This window comes from Fundulus heteroclitus, chromosome 20 (genome assembly GCF_011125445.2).
Source record: "Fundulus heteroclitus isolate FHET01 chromosome 20, MU-UCD_Fhet_4.1, whole genome shotgun sequence".
NCBI classification, from domain to species: domain Eukaryota; kingdom Metazoa; phylum Chordata; class Actinopteri; order Cyprinodontiformes; family Fundulidae; genus Fundulus; species Fundulus heteroclitus.
This window is the reverse complement of record NC_046380.1, coordinates 18108283-18134214: the sequence shown is the minus strand read 5'-3', so window position 1 is coordinate 18134214 and position 25932 is coordinate 18108283. Positions and strand designations below refer to the sequence as shown.

The 25932-nt window shown below is 39.5% G+C and overlaps 1 protein-coding gene across 1 annotated transcript in view; it reads right to left on the bottom strand.

Annotated features, from left to right (window-relative positions):
- The window catches only part of kaznb (kazrin, periplakin interacting protein b), a gene marked incomplete in the record, with an annotated part of 138442 nt that overhangs the window by 12424 nt on the left and 100086 nt on the right, over window positions 1-25932 (bottom strand). Inside the window, 6 exon segments of the mRNA XM_036151379.1 lie at window positions 2069-2192; window positions 3648-3781; window positions 3934-4114; window positions 6694-6864; window positions 9229-9365; window positions 12685-12876. Coding sequence (XP_036007272.1) covers window positions 2069-2192; window positions 3648-3781; window positions 3934-4114; window positions 6694-6864; window positions 9229-9365; window positions 12685-12876 — 939 coding nt within the window.

The following is a 25932-nucleotide window of genomic DNA, read 5'->3' as shown; positions in this document are numbered from 1 at the left end:
TTTATAAGGAGGGGGGGGGGGGGCAGGCATTCGTAATGCAAGGTTTGTTATAACAAAAGGGAAAAGTAATCCAGGAAGGATGTTTTTATGATACTTAATTTGACAGGAAATGAATGGATGTCTAATCAAAGCAACACAGAGGGATCATGCATATATTTAAAGCACATTCCTTAGTCTCAGATTGGCACGTTTTAGAAAGCGCTCAGCTGGAAATGAGTGAGACATTAACAGTGTTAAATGGCTGCTTCTAACAGCGACAGAATGATGGAGCTCAAAGCGATGACTTTTCAACTTTGGCCACCAGCGCATGGCTCTGAAAGCTAACTTTGTGTTTGTGTCTTTAACTCAGTGCAGTTGTGCTTTCCATTAAAAAAAAGGCTGTTGGTCTGCCAGTAGTTTAGATGATGCTTAGGGATGTCCCGATCTGATCTTGTGTATCGATATGAGCGTAGCTGCTCTTGTTCTCTCTGGTCACTTATGGTCATCTATGGTTTTATGTCAGCTGCACATAATAAAGGTGCCCTAAAAGGATTGTTGTTAGAAATAATCAGTAGTAGTAGAAAAGGGCAGCCATATTAGATTTTGAGATCAGGGCTGCAAGCCTTGCTTTGGCTTTCCAGCTTCTAGGTACCGTACTGCTAATAGTTGTAACTTTATATATACTTATATAGTATATATATAGTATACTACATATAGTATTTGTACCATTATATGTATATTTATATAGAACAGTTCAACTTTTAAATAAAAAGAAAGAATGTATAACTAAAATGCATTCTTTAACCAGTAAGAACTAACAACAAACAACAATGTTTCTCCTCTTTTTCTTTGTTTTGGTGACAAAGTCCTGCTGTGATGCTGTTGTCAAATGTCGGCCAAGATGGTGGTACTTGAGGAACCTGGTATTTGCTGAGGTGGTACTTTGTGTAAAGTTTGTCAGAAGTGGAAAATACCATTACTTCATGCTAGAAATGTGCAGACCTGCCACATTTTGCATGCATATGACAGCCTGTGCTTAGCTCATCTCCACTACCAGACCTGCTATAGCATGAATGGTTAAAGCTTTTTGCAGATTAACTTGCATGGGACTGATTTTCACTTTCTGCATGATAACTCATTGGTTTTAGTCTGGCATTTGTGTGTGAACAGAATGAAATCTCTTGTATTAAAATATGCTCCTCTGTCTGTTTTTTTTTTCACAATGCAGTGCCTTTTGAGTGTGCTCCGCTACTTTTATTACTGCTTTGATGTGTCTGAGACTTTCCGGGGATTTAAGTGAAGTTATGAATTTGTACTGGCAAATATTAAATCTGAAATTCCTCACAACTGGATCACGAACAAGCAACTCTTGATTGGGACATCCCTAATCATTTTTAATATAAAATGCAGGAGATCTTCACAAAAAAAAAACCCCTTCCTGTTGCCCACAGTGTAAAATGCAGTGAATGAGCATGATGACAATCCAGTAACAGATGAACAGAAACTATAAACTCCACTGAAGGTTTTCTTTAAGGTTAACCGGGCAATCCTTCCTGATGTGTTGCAAGAAAAGGGATTAAAAACTGGCAAAACCATGAAAGCAACTATAGAGTAGCAAAACCCAGATAACATTAACATTTAAACACTATTTTCACAATAGCTCCTATATGTACATATAAACATCAGTCCTTCAAGTGTCTATTTATATAAAAAAAGAAAAAACATAAAACATTAAGACAGTTAGAAGATAATACAGCATAAACATGTCTACACATTGTAATAACCCCGTATATATATTTATATGCATGTAAACATATATACATATGCATACATGTACAACTATAAATATATATATTTAATTTACAAACATACATATTTCTTGAGTAGTATACTGTACATTTATGGGGACAGCAGTCTCTTTGTTTTCATTACGATTCATCCTCCAGGCACACCCGAAAACACACGCAGCTGAAGCAATGGGGTATCCACAGGAATCACACACACACACACACACACACACACCTACACACACGCATTCAGCTTCACCAGTCGGCATCCTCCTCTATGTAATAATCAGGGGTGGCTGTACCATCAAACAAGCCGGGGTCCATTGACTTGCGCTGCTTGCTTCGAGTGAACACCCGCGACAGAGATCCCAGGGTCATCTTGTCCTTCTTCTTCTTACGCTTCTGGTCTTCAAGGTCTTCCATGGACTGAGTGGACAGAAGGGGGATAAAGGGCAACGGGTGAGTCAGGGTAAAAATCACAGACACGGGCCTTTCTTCTAGCTACCGAATGAAGTTTGATGGGAATATTTGTATTTTAGTGTCTGTAAATGTATAAAGAAGCCATTTATTTGACCGGTTCTGGGTCAGTTCACACCCCTGAACACCAACATACATGCATGTTGCCTGATAGTGCCTTCCTGCTTCCATTTAAATCCACATTTCTGATAGTTTTTTTTTTTTTCAATCAGAAGTGGAAAATTTCATCCTTTGGATAAATATTTGATCAGATTAAGGGACTTATTGAGACTCCTGTAGCTATTGTACAATAGCGTAGTTTATTACTATTATATGAATGTCACTGCTGTAAAATAAAATGTCATCGATTTCTTTTCACATGAACGGCCTGTTTAAACTCATGTCACAGAATCTCAGTCAGATTTAATTCCAGACCTTTGACTAGGCCATTGTGCTGCTGGCATAATCCAGGTAATCCTGATACGATGGGTCGATTTTTCCTTCAGGGTTTTCTGGTGAACAGCAGAATTCATGTTCCCATAAATTCTAGTATGTCCTGAAGAAGCAGTGCAGCTCTTGACTATAAACTAAAATATTTCATTGTCTGTGTGGTGTTTTTTTTTTATTGAGAGTGTGTTATTTTTCACCATATATATAATGAGAAGAAATCTAGTTTTTTTTCTGGTTAGACAAAAGTTTTTTTCAGCCAGTGTGAAATGAGACTGTGTTCATTTCCATCAGCAGTATTTTTCCTCCCAGTCTTCTTCTTACTATTAAATTATGAACTATGACCTCAACTGCGGCAAGAGAGCCCTGCAGCGCTTTGGATGTTGTTCTGGGTTATTTTGTGAGCTACTGGGTGAGTCTTGGAGCGAATTTACGAAACCTGCCACTCCTAAGAAAGTCCCCCCCTGTTCAATGTTTCCTGCTTTGTGGAGTAAAGGCTGTCTCTCGGTTTTTTTATTACCCCACTTCGTGTTGTCAGACAGGTTCTGTTTATGTTTTTTCTCTACAGGTCTCTTCAAAAGGAAGGGGCCAATTGCATCAGGTTGACTTTAACAGCAGTTTTCTCTTATTAAATGAAATCATCTTTTTTTTTTAAACTGATCTTTGATGCTGATAATTTGGGGGGAGAACGGTGTTAAAAAACATTTGAAAAACATTTTCAAAGCACTGCACAGTGTTTGCTGCAGATCATACAGCTACAAAATTCGTTTTTTTTATTGACAAATGGATCAAACAAGAAAACAGATAAGTCAAAGCACTCGAAAATCAAAAAGTTTTGTCTAAAATGAGTCAATCACCACTGACTGAGCGTGCAGGCCGGACCCATCCAGCTGGCAGGACAGAGTGAGACACGCAAACCGAGGAGAGGGGAGCACTGAGAGAAAAGCTGGGACATTACTCGGGCTGGGCTTCTCTTACGTTACAGAGGGAGTGGGTCCGATGGCGAGGCGAGTTGATGTCGCTGGGCGTGGACGAGCGGTCCCCGTCAGCTGCTGAGGCATCAGAGATCACAGAGGGCTGCCGAGTGTGGCAGGGGCTGATCCTGACCACAGCTGAACACACATTCACACACACACACACGCACACATTGAAAATTCCCCACAGGTTAGAGAAACCTCCAGAAAGCCCTCTGTTAGTTCGCTGACTGAAAGAAACACCAAGCGAGATGAAGAAGCTGCAGGACAGAGCGACGGAGGGGGCTTACCCTGCCTGTCTGCGTTGTGTCCGTGGTAGAGCGTCTGCTGGCTCTGACGGATGGCGGCCGTGAGCGGCAGGTCGACCTGCGTCACCCACTCCTGACTGCCGTTCACCACCGGCTCCGGCTGCACCACCAAAGACTGCCGTTTGGGTACGTCTTTCGTCAGCGTGGCCAGAGACTGCTTGGCCTAGAGGACCATCATGCGCGGAAAAATGGGGAAAAATGTCAGAAGACGTTGTTTTAATATCAGTCCAAATGGAGGTTTCAAACGCCCCCAAACACCTATAATGCACTCAATTATACCCTAAAGCAGGGGTGTCAAACTCATTTTGGTTGAGGGGCCGCATTCAGCTTAATCTGATCTCAAGAGGGCCACACGAGTTAACTCGTTGCAAGGTTAAATAGAACTAATAAATGTGGACTTGTTGTTGATTTTTATATTAAATTAATTTCACTTTTACACAATATATTATGAATAACCTCAGCGTTTTTAAGAAAAGTATGTGCAATTTCAACAATACTTTTACTCAGTTAAACATTTACTTAAGTGCATCATGCATAAGAACTGATCACAGTGATTATACAATGTTGAAAAACATTTATTCACATTTTTTGGAACTTAAAAACACTGTCCTGCATGACAAAATACATCAAACAGATAAAAATTAAGAAATTATTCGAATTTTTCCACACCTGAAGCTTAATCTGCTAATTAAAACACAATATAGGAACTGCATATTTTCAATTAAACGAAGTACATGTTTTTTTATCATTCTGTTTTATCATTCTCTTCCTTTTATCCTGTCCACTTGTGAAAGTCAAATCTGATGAGCTCTTTGTGGCATCTTATTGCCACATTGCCAGACAGGACACTGGAGAAAAAAAAAAAAAAAAGGAAAAAAAAAATCTATTTTTATATATATATATATATATAATGATATGCATTTAGCCACAGGGCCGGACTAAATTGTTCGGCGGGCCGTATGTTTGACACCCCTGCCCTAAAGTCTCACAGAATATTAATCTTTAATTGTCAAAACTTTGAAATTTTGACAGTTCAAGATTCTATTCTGGGTAAAAGAAATATTAACAGCCGTTAATTCAACTAAAGTACAACCGTCATACAAAATAGAGATCAAGCCATTACGGTTTCTTTATTTAAAAAAACAAAACAAAAAAACACACAAAAATGATTACACCCATGTCATGGTGATATAAAGATTCAAAACCAAAAGAAAAAACTGGGGCGAACCTTTCGGATTGTACAAGGTCCACTAAATATGAACACAACAAATCTAACCACTCCACAGAATGATAAAATCGTCTTTGTAACTAAATTAATTAGTGTGCAAGGTTGGAGGTCCATTTCGCCGCTACGGAGCTTGTTTTTATAAATATAACAAAGCCATCCTAATTATTATTTTCATAAAGATCTGGAAGCACTAGTGGCCTTTGTTGGACGGTAATTAGAGAAGAAAACAGGCAGAGAGAGAAGAGGGAAGGAATGAGACAAAGATCCCAAGGCCGCGTTTCAAACCCCCAGATATCTTCCAGTGAACTTTGATTGGCTTCCTGTCCGTGCTGCAGAAAGCTGCCGCCACAGCATGATGCAGCCGCCACCATGTGCCATCATGGAGAGGGCGAGCTGAAGGTCATGTGTAATATTGGCTTTCTGCTATGTGAGATGTCCAAAAATTAGGATGTTGTTTAATGACCTAACTCCCCTTTATACTTTCTCCCTGACCCGTCTGCTGTGTTCCTGATGCTGTTTGTTCTCCGATGTTCTCCCACAGATCTACAACACCTTCACAGAGCAGCTGGCTTCATCATATGATTAAATTAAACTCCTAAATTACTCCTGAAGGCAAATGGTTGCACTAGACTTTATCTAGAAGTTGTGGCGGGAAAGAGGCTCAATACAAACGCGTTTCCCTCATTTTTGGATTTTTGCTAAAAATAAAAACTACTGAAAACCATCTATTATAATTCCTTTTATTTCACAATTAAATTCTTCAATGAAATTACACTACTATTTGTTGGTGTGTCACATACAATCCTCACAGAAGACATTGACATTTAAATCTGTAACATTGCAAAATGTGAAAAATTACCAGATGTATTTACACATTTCTCAGTACCATGATTGGTTATTTACTAAGTTATTTATTATAAGAATCCAAAACTGGTTCATCGTCTGAATTAGAACCTTTCAATAACTAAATGAGTCATAGAGCAAAGGTAATTGACATTTTCTCTGCAAAAGATCGATAAATAAAAAAAAGCTGCCGCAATAATCAAGAAAGATGTGAAGCATTGGCTTTGCAACTCTTTACAAAAACAAACAAAAGTTACAATATTCCAAGTATTCTAAATGTTTTTATTATCGAAACAGCTCGGATGAACCCAAGGAAGAAGAGGGGGAAAAGAAAATAGGAGTCGACAGGATGATATTTAGCTACAGATTTGGCAGCGACGTGCCAACAAATCTGATCTGCACTGCGGCTTGATGTGACGATCTGTGGGTGGCTGCGAGTCGCGACGGGAGGAGAGATTAATGGCACACAGAGTGACAGCTGTACCAAGGAGGAGCTGACACGCCGCAGCATAAAAGCACACACACTTCTCCTTTAAACCTAGAGGAGAGGTTTCCACCGCGTCCCTCTGCGGCTTGCACGGCGCACGGATCCACGCAGAATATTTAACCGATGGCGTGATCTCTGTGTGACTGCTAATGTTCATGCAGTGTCCGCGATGGCGATGACTCACCATGCTGAGCTCAGCCTCCAGCTCCTTAATCCTGTTCTCCTTCATGTCTATCTGAGAGCGCAGGACGTTGGCCTGCTCCGTGGACTCTTTGGTTTGCCTCCTCAGATCCCACTTCTCCCTCTCCAGCACGTCCTTCTCCTTTGCGAGGACGTTTACTGCATCCTCGCTCTCCTGCAGAGAGCACACGCAGGGCACGCGCTGATTAACACCGAAGACACTTTCAATAATCAGAGGAGCTCCAAGGAGAACGGCTTTGCAACATGTTGGCGCAATTTTGACTGCTAGTATAGATCCATTTATTGGGATTTAATTAGAATATTTACAGCTAAGCCCAAATTTATTTAAGGATTTAGAGGTTCAAAGTGATCTTTTAAGTTTACCATGTTTCTTGTGAGTGGAGGTGATATTAATATCTTGGGTGTGGCCAGACATTAATCTGATCGAGAATCTGTGGAGGGAGCTAAAGATTAGGGTGATGGTAAGTAGACCTCCCAATTTTAAAGACTCGCGCATCACTGAAGCAAAATCATCAACATGCCATAGACAAAAGCTGGTCGCCACTTATAGGAAAGGGGTTTATTGCTTTAACATTATAAAAATGTCAAAAAAAATCTACAGTTTATTGAGAAGGGTATAAAAAATATTTTGTGCCATTTGTTTTCGTCAAAATGTAAATAAAAACCTTCATTTTTGCTCTCTTAAAAATAACTGTTAAATGAAAACAACTTTAAACCTACGCCTGGCAGCAGTATAAATATTTTCAGCTTAACTGTATTTAGATAATGACTGACAAAACATTTTGTTTATATTTCTATGGCTTATAAAGTTATTGGGTGCTGCAGAAAAGTATTCCCCACCCTTACAACTTTGTGGTTTTATAAAGTTTCTGAAAAATAAATTACAACACACATCATCACAATGAAAATGCACATCAGTTGAACATTAAATGCTGTCAAAATTAGACAAATTAATATAATTAAAAATAGGGCTTAATGAAGAGAACTTCAACTTAACCCACACTATGTCACGTTACAAATGCATAATTAATGTATTTTAATAAGAGTGTGAGAGATAGAACAACACAACATATTGCATAAACGTGAAGGAGGAACATAAATGATACCCGATTGACAAGATGTAAGGAAATATAAAATCTGGAAAGTGTGTTATGCTTTTATGCTGCAATTACTGTTCAGTGTCTTTTGGGGGTATGACTGTCACAGCTTAATGCATCCAGAGACTAAAATATCTGGTAATATTTCTTTACCAAAAAGTTCAAACTCAGTCAGATTGAACGGTGTCTGCAAACATTAATTTTTCATGTCAGAGATTCTCAATTGTATTTGGGTCTAAACTTTGATTGGGCCATTACTGCACAGGAATATGTTTTGATCTAAAGTTTATATGCTGAGGGCTGCTGTGTTGCAGGAAGGGGAACCTCCACCTAAAGCTCAACTCTTCAGAAGCTGCTGCATGATTAATTAATGATCTATTTTTGGATCAACTTGGATCAGCTTCCCTGTCCCTGATGAACTCTTTATGATGCTGCCACCTCTCCTGAATCAGTCTGGTAAGGCTCCATTCCCTCCGGCCCAAAACTGGCTGGACCAACCACAGCGAGGAGGCGGGACTTTATGACGCATCATATAATTACCCATAATGCAGCAGAGCTTTTCTGCTACCATAAAAGTCAAGACACATACAGAGATTTTTGTTGCTTTGTGTCTTGGGAGATTTAGAAAGTGCATGCGACTACACCATTCATCCTCTGATTTTTGTTAGACAAACGGCACATAAAATTGTTCCCCGGAGAGTTCGCTCGACAGCATGACACGTTTCACGGAACACAAATTTAAAAAAACAGAGCGCGTCGCTTGGAGTTTTTTTGCGTCACATCCGTAGTTATCGGATTTGTTCTAACCCGATGATGCTGACCTTGTTAGCCCCGCCTTTGAAATCGAGCTCTACCAGCTCCTTACCAGACTGATACGCAGTGTATACGACACACGTCAGGCTGGCTGCCACCACCGTGTTTCAGAGTGCCAATGTGTTCAGGGTAATGTGTAGTGGTAGTTTTCTTCTACACGTCTTTGCACTGGACTTTCTCTAAGGCAGTCTTCCCAACCCTGGTCCTCAAGATGTTCCCCTGCTTAAGCATACCTGATTTCAACTAATGGCTGATTAAAAGGGTTTTTCTGAACCGCCATCATTTTAGTCAGGTGTGTTGTAGCAGGGAAACATTTGAAAACATGTAGGACAGTGTGCCTTGAGGACCAGGGTTCAGAAATAAAAATGTGCAAACCAATAAAAACAAAACTGTCTTCCACACCTTTCAGAGTTTCCCTTCAACTTCAGAGTCACACATACACTTTATGCTGGTCCAATACTTAAAATCTAAATAAAAGGTGACAAAGTGTGACAGTCTTCAGTTGCTGTGTACATTTGTTTTAAAGGTCTTTTAAATTTGCAGTGCTGAAACAGCTGGAACATGCATGCAGTGTCTTAGTGCTGATAAATCAGCATGGCTGGTGTTACCTTTCTGTGCTGGTTGTAGTTGCGTATGAATTCTCTCAGCTGCTCCTCTCTGCTCTCCAGCGTCGCGTACAGCTGCTGCATCTGACTCACCAACTCCGATTTTTCAGCTTTTAGTCGTTTCCGGTCCGCTTTCATGGCTGTGCAGCACAAGGAAACATCTTATCACCAACTTTACAGTCAGAGCATCACAACACTGAGAGAAAGGTTTTTAGTTGAAGCAGAAGGCATCTGAGCCACTGGGTGGCACTGCGTCTTCTGTTAATAAAAGGGTTGCCTGCATTTCTTCTTTTTTTAAATCTGAGAAATAACCATCTGAAAAGGCAGGTAATCAACACAAAACACAAGCGGCACAGCTGGACGTGTGGATTTATCTGAAGCACCATCTACAGATAGCATTCCCAAGAAGAGTGAGACCGAGCAGCTCAGCAACAGTTGTGCAACAGGTGGGACTCTGCAAGCAACAAGAGATAAAAAAAAAAAAAAAAAAGTTGTCCTGCCCAACTGACACTGAGTCAAGACTGAAACCTGCATTTTTCATAACCGAACACACGTGCCGCTGCGGGTGCATTCCTGCTGTCAGTGATCATCTTCTCGGCGTTTTACGCGCTGAACCCTCAAACCTGTTCTGCAGCAGTGAGGTGACGGTTACAGGTCCTGCAGTTCAACCCCTGCAGCTCATTGAGATCTGTACGGAAAACCCAGCGAACCCACAGACAACCGCTGCTTCTGTCGGCCACTTTCAATTTCATTTGTTTCACAAATGCACAAAATATCATTTTGGTGGGTTTTTCCCCTCTTCTAGGTATAAGGCCTCTCAGCTCACACAGGGAAACACAGGGTCAGCATCAGTGATCTCATTAACCCAAATAAAAAAAACAAACAGCTTTTCTGATTTATGAATGTCAATAAAAATACGTTTCAGCTGAAATGTGCTAGGCTGCTCATCAAGGACAACCCCCGCCACTAAGAGAGTAATATCTCGCGCCTCTAAGAGTGAGATATGATCCAGTTAAGTACATAATTGATGACCTTTGTTGTGAACTGATGTTGCATAAATAAACCAAACTGAGCCGAGTCACATGATGGACTCTTACAATAATACCCAGCTAATAATTTACATTTATTGTCAGTGAGCCATGCTTTCTGTTGTACCAAAGGTCAATGGAGTGAAACGGTTACAGTTTTTCTGGCCTGGTCTGAATGCAAAGTTGTAATGATTTTAAAAAACAACAGCTCTGGTAGTCTTTTCTTTTCTGTGACGTAAAATAAAAAGGAAGATATTAACCCAGAACACAAATGCATTTTTTAAATTCAGACGTTCACATACATTTTCCTCAAGTGTTTTGTCGGTATTTAGCTTATAAACTGATAGACTTTGGTTAAGAGGCTTTGTGTTTTCTTCTAAAAGCTTCTCTCTGTAGTCTGCTGTAGTTTTGGCCCATTCCTCCTGGCAGGACTGGTGTAACTGAGTCAGGTTTTTGGGCCGCCTTGCTAACACAAGCCATTTCAGCACTGCTCTCAAATTTTTTGAGACACATACTTACTTTATTGCCTAAAAGCCATTTTTTAACTCATTTGTCACGATTAGGGTCCAACTTGAAGACCCATTGGTGCCCAGGGTTAAGATACGCACCAATCCCTCCTGCAGCAAAACAGCCACACATCAGGATGCTGCCACTGCCGTACCTTACGGCTGGGATGCTGTTCTCAGGATGCCAAGACCCTTTTTCTCCATTAGAAATGCAGGCTGCAATTTTAGTTTTGTCAGACCACAGGACAGAGGTGCACTAGCAACCTGTAACCAGGCTTTTTATGTTGCTGTTGAAGTGATGGCTTTTTCCTCTTTGAAGAAACACACAAAGGACTCATTTCTATGTGGATAATGACCACCCACCAGCTTCTGTCAGCATTTTCACCTGCATTTAACTTTTGTTTGCAAGTATAACCACCATAGTTTATGCTTGAATATAATTGTTTGAACAGATGAATGTTGCACCTTCAGAAATCTGGAAATTCAATCCAATGGAAACCTTTGAACACAAATGTTGTGAAGCTCACAAAGCTTACTTCCCAATCTGGGTTTGTGAAAATCGTTCAAAGGCATAATAATCTTAATTTTTGTAAACTTCTGAAATTAAACAAAGTAACAAATAAACAGAAAATAAAATCGCTCTTTATTTTTGCATTCATAATTGACTTAAAACAAGAAAGGTTTAACCCTACATCCATTTTGCAGCCATCTATAATGTCTTCGCATAACTGTGGCTGGATTTTTGGACAACTGGTAGAGTTTAATTTAAACTGATTGGCTTCATTTCATGGATCTGGCTTTTAAGCATAACTTACACTTTTTTTGTCCTATGGGTTGAGTTTGAGATTTTGGGAAGACCGATTTTGTTTGGGATCATTGTCCTGCTGGAAAACCACAATGTGTGACCATCTGGACCAAACTATTAGTTGAAATAAATGTGGTTATAATATTAAAGAACAACACAGGGATCCCCAAGACTCAAGCCGAGGCAGGAAGACGTTGGAACAACAGCGTCGCTGTCCACAGAGAAGCCTGTCCTACGTGGCTGTGGACTGCGAAGGTGCTGTCCAAAAAATACAAACTCTCGCTTCCAAATGAACACCTTCAGGATCAAACTGAATTTAAAACTGTGCACAAGCCAAAAGGCTCTTTGGAGAAAATGTCTTTTTTGGTCATGCACAACAAAGATTTGGCAATTCAGCCTCAGAGATAGAAAGGCTGTTAAGTGGAGTCAAGGTGAGGCTCTTAAGCTGAATTGTGCTGCACCAGTCATTAAGCATGGTGGTGGTGGTGGTGGTATCATGTTGAGGCTTTCAATCAACAACCAAATGAGTGAAATACAGAAACACTGCGGTTGTTCCAACAGCATAATGGTCCCAAACACACAAAGCAGAACGGAGAAGGGAGGCAACATTAAGCTTTGGCAATTAAGAATTTATAGATTGTGCTTAAAAGCAACCGATTTAAATGGGCTCTACAATTTATACTAAGACAAGTTATCAAGCATCCAGAATTATACCAGGACTGTGTCTATGGCAATAAAAAGCGTGTAGTTCATCTGCAAAAAACTTCTAACTAGCAATTAGATAAGGGCGACTGTGTGCGTTTGAGACTTTAAGTGTAATTTTGAACCAGTGCGGATTAGAGAAGATCCATGAAAAATCCGGGAAAATAAATATGAGATTCCTGCTAATGATGGGTGACCTGCACCGTAAACACATGTGAAAAGTTTTGACTGTCACACTGAACAGATTTCCTGCCAACCTTCTCTCTTACTTGAACCTTCTTCTGCCGAGAAACGGTTCATTTTGCGTTTAAGTTTGTACTCCAGCTGTGTTCGCCATCACTGAGCTGCGTGGCTGCTGGAAACAAACGGACCATGTTGGATTAGGTGACACAACAAGACGCCCGCGCTGGCTCCTGACCTTGTAAGGCCTCCTTAGCACGGTCCAGCTCCTGCTCCTTGTCCCCCAGCTGCATGCGGAGCTCGGTGGCCGAGAGCAGATTGGCGGAGCAGCCACCCTGGGTCTCCTCCAGGTCCTTGCTCAACATGTCCTTCATTTGCCTCAACAGGTGGACCTCATCCTGAAGCTGGACGACCTCGTCTCGCAGCAACGCTGAGGGATGAAGAGAGCAGGAATTTATGAGACACCGAACAAAGAAGAAGACTTAAAGTTTCCAAAAGTAAAAAGAAAGAATCAGTTATATTTTGGAAAGGTTTATAGAGATTTAATTGTGCAGAAGATGGCAAAAGCGTAAACAAAGCACAACAAATGCTCATAGCTCCCCTATAAAGATGTAGCTACAAGTCTTTCAAAAACATCATAAAAATAACAGATTCTGGAGTGAAACTGCTGATGGCAGTGCGTAAATTACAAATAACACCATATGACTCCACCATGCTGTGTTTTCTTTCTGTCTTCTGCGTCGTGCCTCCCAATCAGCGAGGGAAAACACCAGCAAGCAATCAGGAGCGGGAAGCTAGGGAGACGACGCTGTGGAATGAAGAGTGAGCTCATCGGCCGGCGCTGGCTGACAAGCTCGTACAGCCAGAGAGAGCGCAGAAACAAAGAAAGAAAAGAAAAAAAAAAAGTCCAAGAAAGGAGACCCATACTGGCAACGGTGTCATAATGATTTATATTACGAGCGTGAGGTGGAAGGTCTGTTCCAGGAGAATGCACGCTTTTTATAAGAGGAAAGAAAAATTGAAAAAAGGCAGTCAACCAAAACATTCAGCTTGTGGAGTAAAAAAAAAAAAAAAAAAAACCTGAAGTGATGAATTCAGGAATTCTGGAAATGTGACTGAATGTATGTGCAATCTGGAAAACATCATCTGAGAGATTAATGTGAACTAAAGTGGAGATTTACGACTCCTAAAACAGCGCGCGATGAAGAACTCGGATGTGTTAAACACAATGCAGAAAAGCCGTTTGTCATAGTTGCTCAAATTAAAGAGGAAATTTAGTCGAAACAAGAATGGAAATCTCTGCAGAGAGCTGCATGAAACTATATAACATTACTGGGGCAATGCAAACCCAAGTCTGCATGCGCATGAGAGAAAATGAGAGAAAGTCTCTGCAGGCCTGCAGCCAGTCGCTGTGGGGCTGCAGCAGCGCCGATAAGAGAGGAAAGGACAGTTCATCGCTCTCTGTCATGGCAGGACTGTGGAAAACCCACCAGGCAGCTCTGTGCTGCATGCCACTAAAAGAGTTGAGCGTGAGAAGGGACAATCTTTCCTGTCCTTCTTCTGGTTTGGATACACCGATTCATCTGTTTATCTGCAGGGTTTCTCGCATGTTTCCACCATGGACTGCAGCGGCACATTTTAGAGGCGGCTTCCTGCCGTCTGCTTAATTTTGAAATCCGTCGACTTCTGTGAAGTGAATGACTCTGATGCCCTGGCCATCAGAGATCAGATTAGAGAGCGAAGTCAAAGTCACGAAGATTGCTTTTCTCATTTCAAAGAGGTCTTGTGTCTCTAACCATTTCAATCAGTAGGTGTCAGCTTGTGTTTGTCAGCCAAAAAATGTCAATTTTAAGGTGTTTAGCCATTATTATCTATGACTTTGAGGATAAATCCGTACTGTGGAAAGAACCCAGAATTCTACATCAACCTTTAAGACTTTAATCTAGCATCAAACAGTGTTTAAAGGAGCTATAAGTAATGCTGACACCTCGTGGCTCAAACCGGTACAGCTTGCCAATCACAACAATCTAATATGCAGTTTTTAAACAGGCGTTGCTGTTGTGAATTTTTACTTACACGGGTAGCTATATGATGTTGTGTTCTGTTCTATTTCTGGTCTGCTTGTCTTACTGGTTTCCATGTTTGCAGGCTGCTGCTCTTTAGCCAAAATAAAATACCAAATGCTGCACTCTGTGTTGGTAACTCTCAAATGATTGGCTCAGGAACCAGGAAGTAAACACAGGTCGCAATCTGAACTGAAGTAGCTCCGGACCGTACCTCTAGGTTTGAAAGGAGAAAAACGTGACTAATACATTGTTGATGGAGATGACCGTTTGTTTATTGGGAATATTACCTCCATCCCAGGTGACAAATGAGAATGATTTAGGTTGATTTTATAGTAAATATCTTACTTACAGCTCATTTAAATAAGTCAAATTTGTTGTGTAAACCAAGGGAAAGAACAAATTCTCGCACAAAAGCAAAATTATAGTGTTGGCTCTTTTTTTAACAATCTTATGACTCATCCCAAAAGGCCAGTGCCCATACTCACAAAGAATCCTAAGACTTAGTGACTTAATTTTTTTTAGGAACATTTTTTTAAAATTTCTCAAATTCCAAGATTTTCTTTGAATTTTACCTTGGTGAGATAAAAGTTGTTCACCAAGCAGCTTAGGTCTTAAGAACGCTCCTGAAGTGCAAAAATGTTACGAGTAGAGAGGAGGACCTTTAGTGAGCCTAAGAGTGTCTTAAGCAGGAAGAAGGTGGAAACAGAGAGAGCTGATTTGCTGATACACCGCCTCAACAGTGGAGGAAATGAGCACATAAACTTCTAAAACAATCATACAATTAGTAATATATAGATAAAATAAACTTTTTTGTTCCCATTGAGGGAAATTAATTAGTTTCAGCGGAAGGACAGGTTAAAGGTGCAGCTCTAGTATTTTTGTTGAGGATAAATAAATAAGAAAAATATTGGATCGTAAATAAAATGTGGAGATATCTACAAACAATCTAGTACAGAGGAATTTTTATATTATTTACAGACTGTAAAAGTCTAGACAAGAAAAAGTATAATAATATGCACTCTAAATACATAGAAAAAATATGTAAAAGAGGTATTTGTTGTATGATGATATAGACAAAATGGCTATTTAGAACTCTGCTTGTCTGATGCTGTCTTTTGATTGCTGCTCGCAGCCCTTCTCATTTTCCAGGCTGGTGCATAAAAGCAGAGAAGTAGGCGCACTGATCACTCGGCAATGCGCTTCAAAGTCAGCCTATCTGTGCCATGATCCAGAGCTGGGCGGACAGAGGCGCTGCCTCTCGGTTCGCTTTTCTCCACCATTTTTCCCGTTTTTTCCCCAACCGCTTCATACAAGCAGACAATCCCAGTAAAATGCTAACAGGTGAAGCAGTAAAATGACTAATATGGCGAGTAAAGATAACAATAAGCTGCATCAATAAAGGAACATTCAAACATTTTGACGCAGTGTGACAATTATTTAATTTAGCTAAGTTCCATCATCAATTTTTGTCGCACATTTCTTCATCCAGTCTAATCAGTTAATTTCTCTCCATTTCTTACCAGGAAGGTATTTGTGTTGTTCTTTCATTGTTTCAACCAATCACAGCTCTTAGGAGACAGCGTCACACCTGCCAACGGGTTCAATCACTAAGATAAACATTTCTGTTGTCTCTTTACTTAGAGTCGCTCTCAGCAGCGATTTGAATCACTTTGCAGGAAGTTTTATGCTGAGATAGGAGTTCTCAGATGAACTTTGTGTGATCTTGCTAAGTGCCGACAGCTAATGTGAAACTTTTTAGAAACATCCAGTATTCTTTCTCTTCTGCTACACATTGTTTTACTACTTTGTTTTGGTCAATCACATGAAACCCCTTTCCTGTCATCAGATTGTCCCACCTGAGCCGTTGAGCTCTGCAGCTCCTCCAAACTTCCAATGGGACCATGGGCTGCATCTCCGATTAATCTTTTCAAGGCCCAATCCCAATAAAATACATGGAAATTTGGGAAAACTATTTAAAAGAGGTGTAGATAGTTTTACAAAGATACTTTTTGCCTTTGTACAAACATTTCTCTGGAATTTTGTGTAGACATACATATATCTATCTATTTATCTATATATATATATATATATATATATATACATACATATATATATATATATATATATATATATATATATATATATATATATATATATATATATATATATATATATATATATATACACACACACTATGTAATTCTGCTTTATGTTCAAGAAAATCTAGAATAAATAAATTAAATAAAACACTATTTTCAAAAAAGAGATCAGCTTTTGTGTATTTCTAAGTATATAAGTGTTTTTCTTCTTTTATATAGTTTGATGTACAGTACTTAACTGTCCTTTTTGTAATTTTACTTGATTCTTGAAAAAAATTTCTGAGTTTTTAGAAAAGCGCTATACCAAAAAAAATATAATTATTACTAAGCCTGCAAACAAAAAAAAGTCACAGCTTTCACAACAGAGTTTTTTAGTGCAGAAAGGCTCCTTTGTCACATAATGACAAAAGGGTGGTACACAGATAAGAGCCATCATCTCTGGGCAGTCTTATTTGATCAAAAGCAGATCCTGTAAACAGTACAAGGCAGTATGTTGGATGATCTGAGCTTAGAGTGGTGGTGCAGTGAGACTGGTAAGCTCTTAGAGTCCTCCCGCATGAAAAGAAAAAGCCACTCATCTTCCATCTCAGCAGAGGCAGATTCAATGAACACCAGATTTAAGCCTCTCATTAGAGCCGGCCAGGAGCAGGTAACCTTTTTCCCCTTGCATTGCAGCCCTGTCAAAATGCGCACACCCACACACACGCACATCTGAGGGCTTATAGGGGCCGTAAGCTCGTGATTAGACCACAGAGAAAGCAGGGAAAGGTGAAGTGAGAGTTGGAAAAGTGTTGATTGGTGGTCAAAGAGCTGAACTAGTCTGCTGTGAATGCTATGAAGGATTAAAGTGGTTCTATTTATATACATGAAGGATCAAAGATGCCTCATGTGCACTGGGCTGGAATATTGGGTGCGGATGAGACGGTGACTTTAAAGTTATTCCTCTTTTTGCAAAACCCCCCAAACTTGTGTTTTTAAGAATGAGTTAGTGACTAACAAATTCATGTGTGAATTTTGAGTATGTGTATATGTGCTGTGTCCAAGTTTGGTTGATGGGAATGCGGGTCCCCTTGGACTGTGCAATGTGGTTAACTCCCTTTAGATTACAGACCTGTACATTTATAGCTTACCTGGGGACTGTCGGGAAATGCATGCTTTGTCTGTGCAGCCAGTGACGATGCAGGAATCTGATCTTATCTTTTCTTTACTGGAATGTAAAAAACTGAACTTATTCATCACTGGTTCCCTTAAAGAAATACTTCCCTACAAAAGATTTTACATTCATAATTTCTGGGGCAGTTTTGTTGATAATATTTACGTGATTAGGAAACAAAGACCTTTTCTAACACGAACTGCTAATTTTGTGTGTTTTGTTTAGCAAAAAACAAACAAAAAAAACATGGAAAGATATATCAAATAAAAATTATTTTAGTTTTAGAGGGCGTTTTATGCATTTCAGTTGTTAGCAACTTTAAAGCAACTGTGTCTTACATTAAAAAGAACTATTTTGGTTACTTAAAATTGGTTTGGTGACATAAAGGGAGAACCAATATGCAATGACTATTGAAGGTAGTACTTGGAATATTTTTTATGAAAACAGAAATCAGCCTTATGATAAAAACAGGTAGAATGGTCCTAAAAGTGACTCCAAGTATAGAGCTGCAGATTAACCGACCTGGTATTTCCTGGCGGATGAACTTTTACAGTTTTCTTTGGAGGTAAGACCTACCAATTCTAATTTTGACTGATTCAGGATTCTTTTATTACTGCAAACTAGAACACAAAAAAGAATGAAAATGAACTGCAGGTTATTTGATAGCGGTAGCTAACTGTGAATCCAATAAAAAACAAAGGAATTACAAGATTACCCACAACTATGCATCAAAATCCACGTCTCAAACCTTTATCTGTTTTTTTATGTAAACTGAAAAGACTTCATCAATATGCAAGGTTGCAGTTAATGCATTTGTATGCTAGAAATGGGTGTAGCTCTTAGTTTTAAAGCATTTAAAATCAACAGGACTAAAAATCTTTGACTTTTTGAGCATTTGACCTGCTGATCACTGCTCAAAGCTCATCAAGAGACAATTAATTTACCGTAGCCGCAACAGTAAAATCTCCCTTCACACATTAATACGTCCAACTTAATCATAAATTCCTCCTTTCTAGCTCTGTTGTTACAATTTCAGTGTGCATATTACTATTATAGCAAAGGGATGTTGCAATAATGCAATGACTGTTTGCTGTTGTACGTTGCACCAAATGTGATAAGTTAACATTTTCCATGTAAACATTATATTTTTGCTGCTCCATAGAATCTCTCTGTGGTCGGTGTGCACAGTAGGCGGATATCAAGGTGTCCAACATGCTAAAAGCCAAAGAAAACCCTTTCTGGAGCATTGCTAAAACAATAAAAAATATTTCCATCACATATCTGACCAGAAATGTCTGTCATATATATATTTTTTTATTTTTTGTAGGCCTTGGTGTGCACCTCCCTTTTACCTTCTAGGAGGTCTGTTCATCTAGTTGACCAAAACAGCTATTAGAGGCTTTGCTGTAATATTAGGCTGGATGCTCTTTAAATATAACCAGGATTTAGCAAACACCGCTCAGTTTTCCAAGGATCATTTAAGATAGATGATTAAGCCAATAAATTCAGCTAAGATTACAATCATAAACAACAACAACAACAACAACGGTAAATTTAGGAAAAACAGTTGAAACTCTCCACACTATCATAACTTTGTAGGATTTCTTTTCTTTATTCAAGTCAATAATAACAATTATAAAATATTACAAACAACATCAGTATTATTGTATATGATTTGAAAACTAAACCGCAACAAACAGCAGAGTAAATAGCAGATGAAAGCCTTTTGCAGCGACAGCCGCCGGCCGTTCTGCCCCGAGGAAGCGATGATGTACACTGCTGTCAGTTTTCTGCCTCGGACATACTGACAATTACAAATCTGTGTAATTATGGTGAGTCCACCTAGTGATTTCTGTCATGTGCAACCCAGAGGTGCTGGTTCTGCCAGTTTCTATCCTTCAAGCTTGTAGGTACAGGCGAAGAAAAAAAAAAAAAGCTGGATAACGAGGTCACACGCAATGCACAACATAAGCTCGAGCATTTCAGACTTTTCAGACGGCGTATAGTCTTCTTATTTTCACGTCTATTGACAGTGTTTAGGTCACAGTTTGGAAAATACTGACCTTTCTCTGTTTGGTCCCCACTTTGTTAAGCTCTCTGCCTTCAAAACCAAACTTTAAATTTTCACTTTTGCTGAAGCTTTTGGTAACGTCAGAGCAAACCACACTGACTTTGTTCTTTCCTAAAAGCAACTTTTAACTTAAAAGTGCTTAAAAACATTATTTTTCATTAGTATTACAGCAAATTATGATATAATGAGCACTTTATTGTACAACAGGAAAACTGATTTTGCTGAACTGATTGCAACCCCATATTTAGCTGCAAAGCACAGCAGTGACTTCTTTGAAAGGAAAAGCGTTTCACCATAAGAAAAAACTGATTTGAAATCTTGAAACAAACAAACAAACAAACAACTACGTTTGGAATGTGATAAGATACAAGTTAGAAGTTTATCCTCATTCCTTAAATAACAACGTCCAATTGAAGGATAATCTGGTCTCGCAACAATCAGATCACACTGTTCCTGTCACCGCGTCGCTATGCTAAAGCCTGATCTAATATCCAAGTCATCTGTACTTGTTTAAACCAAATAAAATTGCATAAGCTGCATGCAGTACTTTCATTTTAATCTCTTCTGAACAAGTTAAAGTCAGACGCGCCTTTTAGTGGTTGGCTTGGAGCTAATACATTAGCTGTTTGCTAATTAGCAGTTAGCTACACCTGCTTGCTGTCTCTAAGATTAAAAACTATTGGTACCGAATGTTTGCACAGTAAATGTATCTAAATTACCTGTGATGTAGAGCTAAAAACCAAACAGATGGGTTGTTCAGTCACAACGTACACTTTTGAATTCATTTCTCAGTCTGTAATGACAATAAAGTACTGTGTTGTAGTTATCTTAGCTTCATCATAAACCTCTCAAATAAAGGGCAGCAGGAAGGAACAAAGTGAACCAAAGGCAGGACGGCCTACCTGCCTGACCCAGTTACACCAGTCCTGTCTGGAGAAATGGGTCAGAACCCCAGCAAACTACTGTGAGGTGCTTGTGCAAGGAGACTCAAAGCATTTGACTCAAGTCAAACAGTTTAAAGGTCATTCTAGCAAATCTTAAGAGATCCACATGTGAACTTCATAATTTAAAAGAAGCTTAATAAATCTCACGCAGTCGTGCGTCTTTTGATAAGATATATGAGTTTAGGCTAAAAGAACCCAACCCATACTCCGAAAGGGTTTTATTTCGTCAATAAGGCTTTGCGTTGTCCTCCTAACCACATGCCTATAATGTCTGGTCTCTGCAAACAGGGTGGGCTGTTTTGTAATCCAGGGGTTCAGCATGGAAATGGTAATGCTTTCTACCGAACTGATTTGGAGCTGTTCTGCTGTCGAGGAACATCAAAGCGCCGTCATTCAGTGCAGAATTTTTCCACACGATTTCTAATGCAGAAAATATGTACATAGGCAGGACCTATATCAAAATATTCCCAAACACTGAAAAGTAGGGCATGTGTTTAGCAAAGATATGGAAAAAAAAAAAAAAAAAAAAAAAATGAACAGTATAAGAAGCTTTTCTGACTGCAGCCGATTTGAAAAATGTCAAAATCCCTCTCTGCTCCTCTTTCTAATAATCTTTCCCAGAATGAGCCTATAAGTGTTTTTGTTTTAAGATCAGATGATCAGCACAGAAATAAACCCACATTTAGTTACGGCGGTGCACTAATGACTCAAGGTGTCAGCCTCCTTCAGGGAAATTGAGCTGACATTTCCTCTGTAATGGCTGATGAGCTGAATGATTTGATTACCAAATTTCTTAGGTTTACCTTGAAACAAGTCACATCTGTCTCACTTTCACTCGGAGTAATTACCATCAAATAATCAGAGCTGTTCTCAAACACGTTTCTCCCCCCCCAAGAACCGGGAAAGCATTTTGAGAATAACAGAAAGCAAAATAAAAACTGTAAATATAAAACATAGCAGGCTTGTAGATTATTTTCACAGAATCCACAGATCTATCATTTCCTTTATTTAAATTACTCACTATAATTTCACCTGATTGTTAAATTGATCAAAGTTAATATATGGGGTCTCATGATCCATAAAGTACTTATAAATTAAACGTAAATCAATTTCCCTTCAGAATCCAGTACAGGCTGATGGAACAGAAGCAGAATGTCGTCTTCATGATTGGATCTAGTCTACTCTGAGCACATTTATGTATTATTGTATTTATCTTTAGTATGTGGTCAAGCGTGTACGCTATGCAATTTGATTACTTTCAATATATTTTGGTAAAAAGTTGAGGAATAAATTAGACCACCTCCACATTTACTGCCACTTGAAACGTCTAAAACCACACACAGGCAGATCGCATCAAGTGCACACGATGAGAACATCACTGTTCGGCATTTTGAAGTAGGATGGCCCCATTTAAACCTCAGACATTTAGTTTGCTTCTCCTGATGCAGTCACAGTGAACACTGTGGTGAGATCCACGGTGTTCAGAGAGAAAATTGCAGCAGCTCAAAAGTCTGGTTGACTAGGTCTCAAAGGAAGATGATGGGACATTTAGGAGGTTCTTTCTATTTTAGATACAAAAGTCCATTCATCTGCATTCAAAAACAGACTGCACAACTTTAACATTGAGAACATTGTCAAAGATGAGGACTTTTGGAATATTATTCTTTGGACAGAGGAGTCTAAAGTTATATTATTTGTAAACCAGGACAGAGAACATGTTTGACATAAACCTAATGAAGCATGGAGGTGGAGGTGTCATGGTTTGGGGATGCACTGCTGCTCACTAGGTGCTTGGGGAAAATGTGAGATCACCTGTAAAAAATTAAAATAAAGGCTGACCTTGACCCTGCAACATGAGAACGACCCAAATCATGCCACAAAATCCACCAAGGACTGCCTGAGAATGAAGAAATAAAAAGTCCAGGGTTGAATCAAAGCCCAGATCTTGATCTCATTAAGATGCTGTGAGGTGACCTTTAACAGACTTTAACTACAAGAAGACCCTCAAACATGTCACAGCTGAAAGATGGAGTGGAGCAACGTGGACCAATGTCAGAGACTGGTGGCTGCATGTAGCGTCTCACTCAGCTATTTCCACCAAAGGGGAACTAAACCAGCATTAGAGGGTTGGGGGTCCTAACTCAAAAATGCATTTTTGTTCATACCTTTCATTTAATGAGTAAAACAAGTCAAGTTTGTTTTATAGACATAAATAATAAATAAGATAAAAATAATTGAGAGCACTTTTTACTACAGAACTGGACATTTAATGGGGTGTCCTAATTGTTCATGTGACTGGATGTGCCTCGTGTCAGGAGTACATGTCTGCTGAATGCTGGCCTCCAATAATCTCAGCATACAGATCAGATGAAGTTAATCTGCTTTAGCACCTGATTACACTCATCATGCAGTGAACGATGAAGCCTTGACACGCCAGAATAAGAACGGCGCAGAGAGACTGAAAATAAGTTAGATATGTACATTAATCAACAGCGATGGTATCATGGGCGTCATTTCAATGACATATGTAGAGTCTGTCTCAGTAATATGACGCTGATGTGTTTCAGTATTCATGACCCAGTGACTGGTGATTATCTGACCTTTTCTCTACGGTCTCAGCAACAAGCAGATGGATTGTCCTGAGACTTTAAATTGATCATCCATGCATGCTTCTAAATCATCCCTAAACATGTGATCCTTTCCCTCCGAACACTTATTTTTTGGAGCATCTCCCTGGAAAATTGGTAACTTTCCTTCAGCAACAGATTTGTGCTTAAAGCGGTTTAGCAAATGGGTTATCATAAGGTCGGAGATTTTTTTTAAACCATAATTGAGCGACGTACTGTCCTACTGTGGTTCAGAAGATCCAGTCAACAAAATAATAACAAAGAAAAAAGAAAAGCAAAATGAAAGTACAGCTTTTTAATTCTAGACATTTAAACATCAGGACATAATTAAACCACCTGGTATTTTTTCCAGGTTGTAATATTATTCAAAGAACCTATATAATGCAGAATTAACTTTTAGCTACAATGCTGTTCCTTTATCAAAAACATGCTCAAAAAGGCATTTTGCTTATGTCAAGTCTGAGTATCCCTCGTGAATTTGGCTCTCTGTGCAGCAGCTCCTCCCTGTCCTAGAAAACGAGTGGCCATGACCCGGTTTACGTAGACCGGGTCATAACCTACCAGGAAGTACATGCCTTGTCCGTACGCACTCCCCCTGCCCAGTAAGAAACATGAACAAGCATTGATGTGAAGCAGAGCGCCATCACTTCTCCTCAAAGTTGAGACAATAAAGTGGCTCTTTTAGCACCTAATCTGCACAGCGACAGCAACTGCTCTGTTTTGATCAAATGCTGCACCGGCTCTAGGGCTCTAGACCTCACATGGGGAGAGACTGTGTTGCAAGGGAAGTGTCTTTCATCCAGGCTGGGAAAACAGCACCAGAAAACAACTAATATTTCATAAAAAATTAATACTTTTTTTGCCAAAGGTGATAATTCATCATATATGCCTATAGTTGACTTTGAAAGGCTTTAAAAGGCTTGAAATAGAACCATCTGGCGATAAGTTGACAACAGTGTTATGCAGGGGAATGGGCAAAGAGGAAAAGCATCAGCCACTGCAAATGCACAGGTCTTTTGTTCAGAGGTGCAATGTTTTCGGAGGTAAGAAAGTTATAAATATTGAAGTTAGCCCATGTTCTCTCACTAATGCGGCAGAGATATGACAAAGTAACCAGGTGAACGAGAGCACGCGCGGTCAGAGGATTCGGCCCGAATCCCTATCTCATGAACTGACTAATGGAGCCCATAAAGGCAACTGAGATATTAGAGGAAAACTAATTTTATACTTTGGGAAATTATAAGGACATTTTTTATAAACTTGTGCAATGCTCCTTTAAATCTAATCTCAATTGAAGAATAACGCGCCACAGATTCTCCACTCTCATTATTAATTTAATAAAGATGGCTCCAAAATTTAAAACTCTATGGGAGGAAAAACTGAGTAACCCTTTCTGCTTTCATAGGATTTCCTTGTGATTAAAGCATTTCAATAACACCCAATCATCCGCAAGTGTGACCATCTCTATAAAAGCAGGAGTTCTGGCCGCCTGCTGGTCTGTTGCATTCAGAGGTTTGTTAATGCAATACCAATGACCTTACTGAAGCAATAGCTGCCGCCCATCAATCTGGGGTTATAAGGCCCTTTCCAAACAACTTAAGGTCCATTACTGCATAGTAAAAAAAAAAAATTATTCACAAGTGGAAAACATTTAACACAGTAGCTTATCGGCATGTTCCACAAAGCCCCAATGTCAGCACGTGCAATGCTCTAACAAAAGGCAAAAAAGCCCGGGAGCTACATCTGAGAATCTGCAGGCCTCAGCTAGTATGTTAAAAGTGAAAGTTGACCACAACACAATAAAGAGAAAGACTGAAGAAGAAAGGTTTCTTTGGAAGGGTTGCTGGGAGATAACCTCTTCTTTCTAAAAAGAACGGAACAACACGACTGAAGTTTGCAAAGTTGACTTCAAGAGCAAAGTCCTTTGGACAGACGAGACAAGTTGAGACTCAAGACATAAGTACAACCTATATATATAAGAAGGGTCAAATGAGTTCCCAAATATATTCTATAAAATAAAATAAAACTCAGAACCTTCTGAAATAAACATAATCACTTTGCCAGTAATTCCCTGCAGTGTTTTCAAGCCAAAGAAAGCTGGGTTACGTCTGTGGGAGGCAGCGATTAGTGGGTCTCTTTAACATCAGCAGCAGGTTTATTTTTGGTATCTGCATTGTTAAATCGTACTACAGGCTGAGGAGTAACTGGAGCAGTGATGTATACAGTGTGGAGGCTGTGCAGATTCAGAATCTATGTGCTGAGGCCCACAAATAGCTGAAGAACTGCTTGTATCAGAGCTGCAATGGAAATACAAAAGAACCAGGAAAAAACTCATATTATATTTACTGCTTTGATAAACTGACATACTTTGATGTTCTGCACTAAAAGGCTGAATACATCTTCTCTGAAATACACTTATATTTGGGTGACACAAGCCCACACCTCGTGAATCCGCGAGGCAATTCACCGCCCGGTGTAGGTACCAGATTGACTCGGGCTGCCAGATTGGCTCGGGTGCTACCCGAT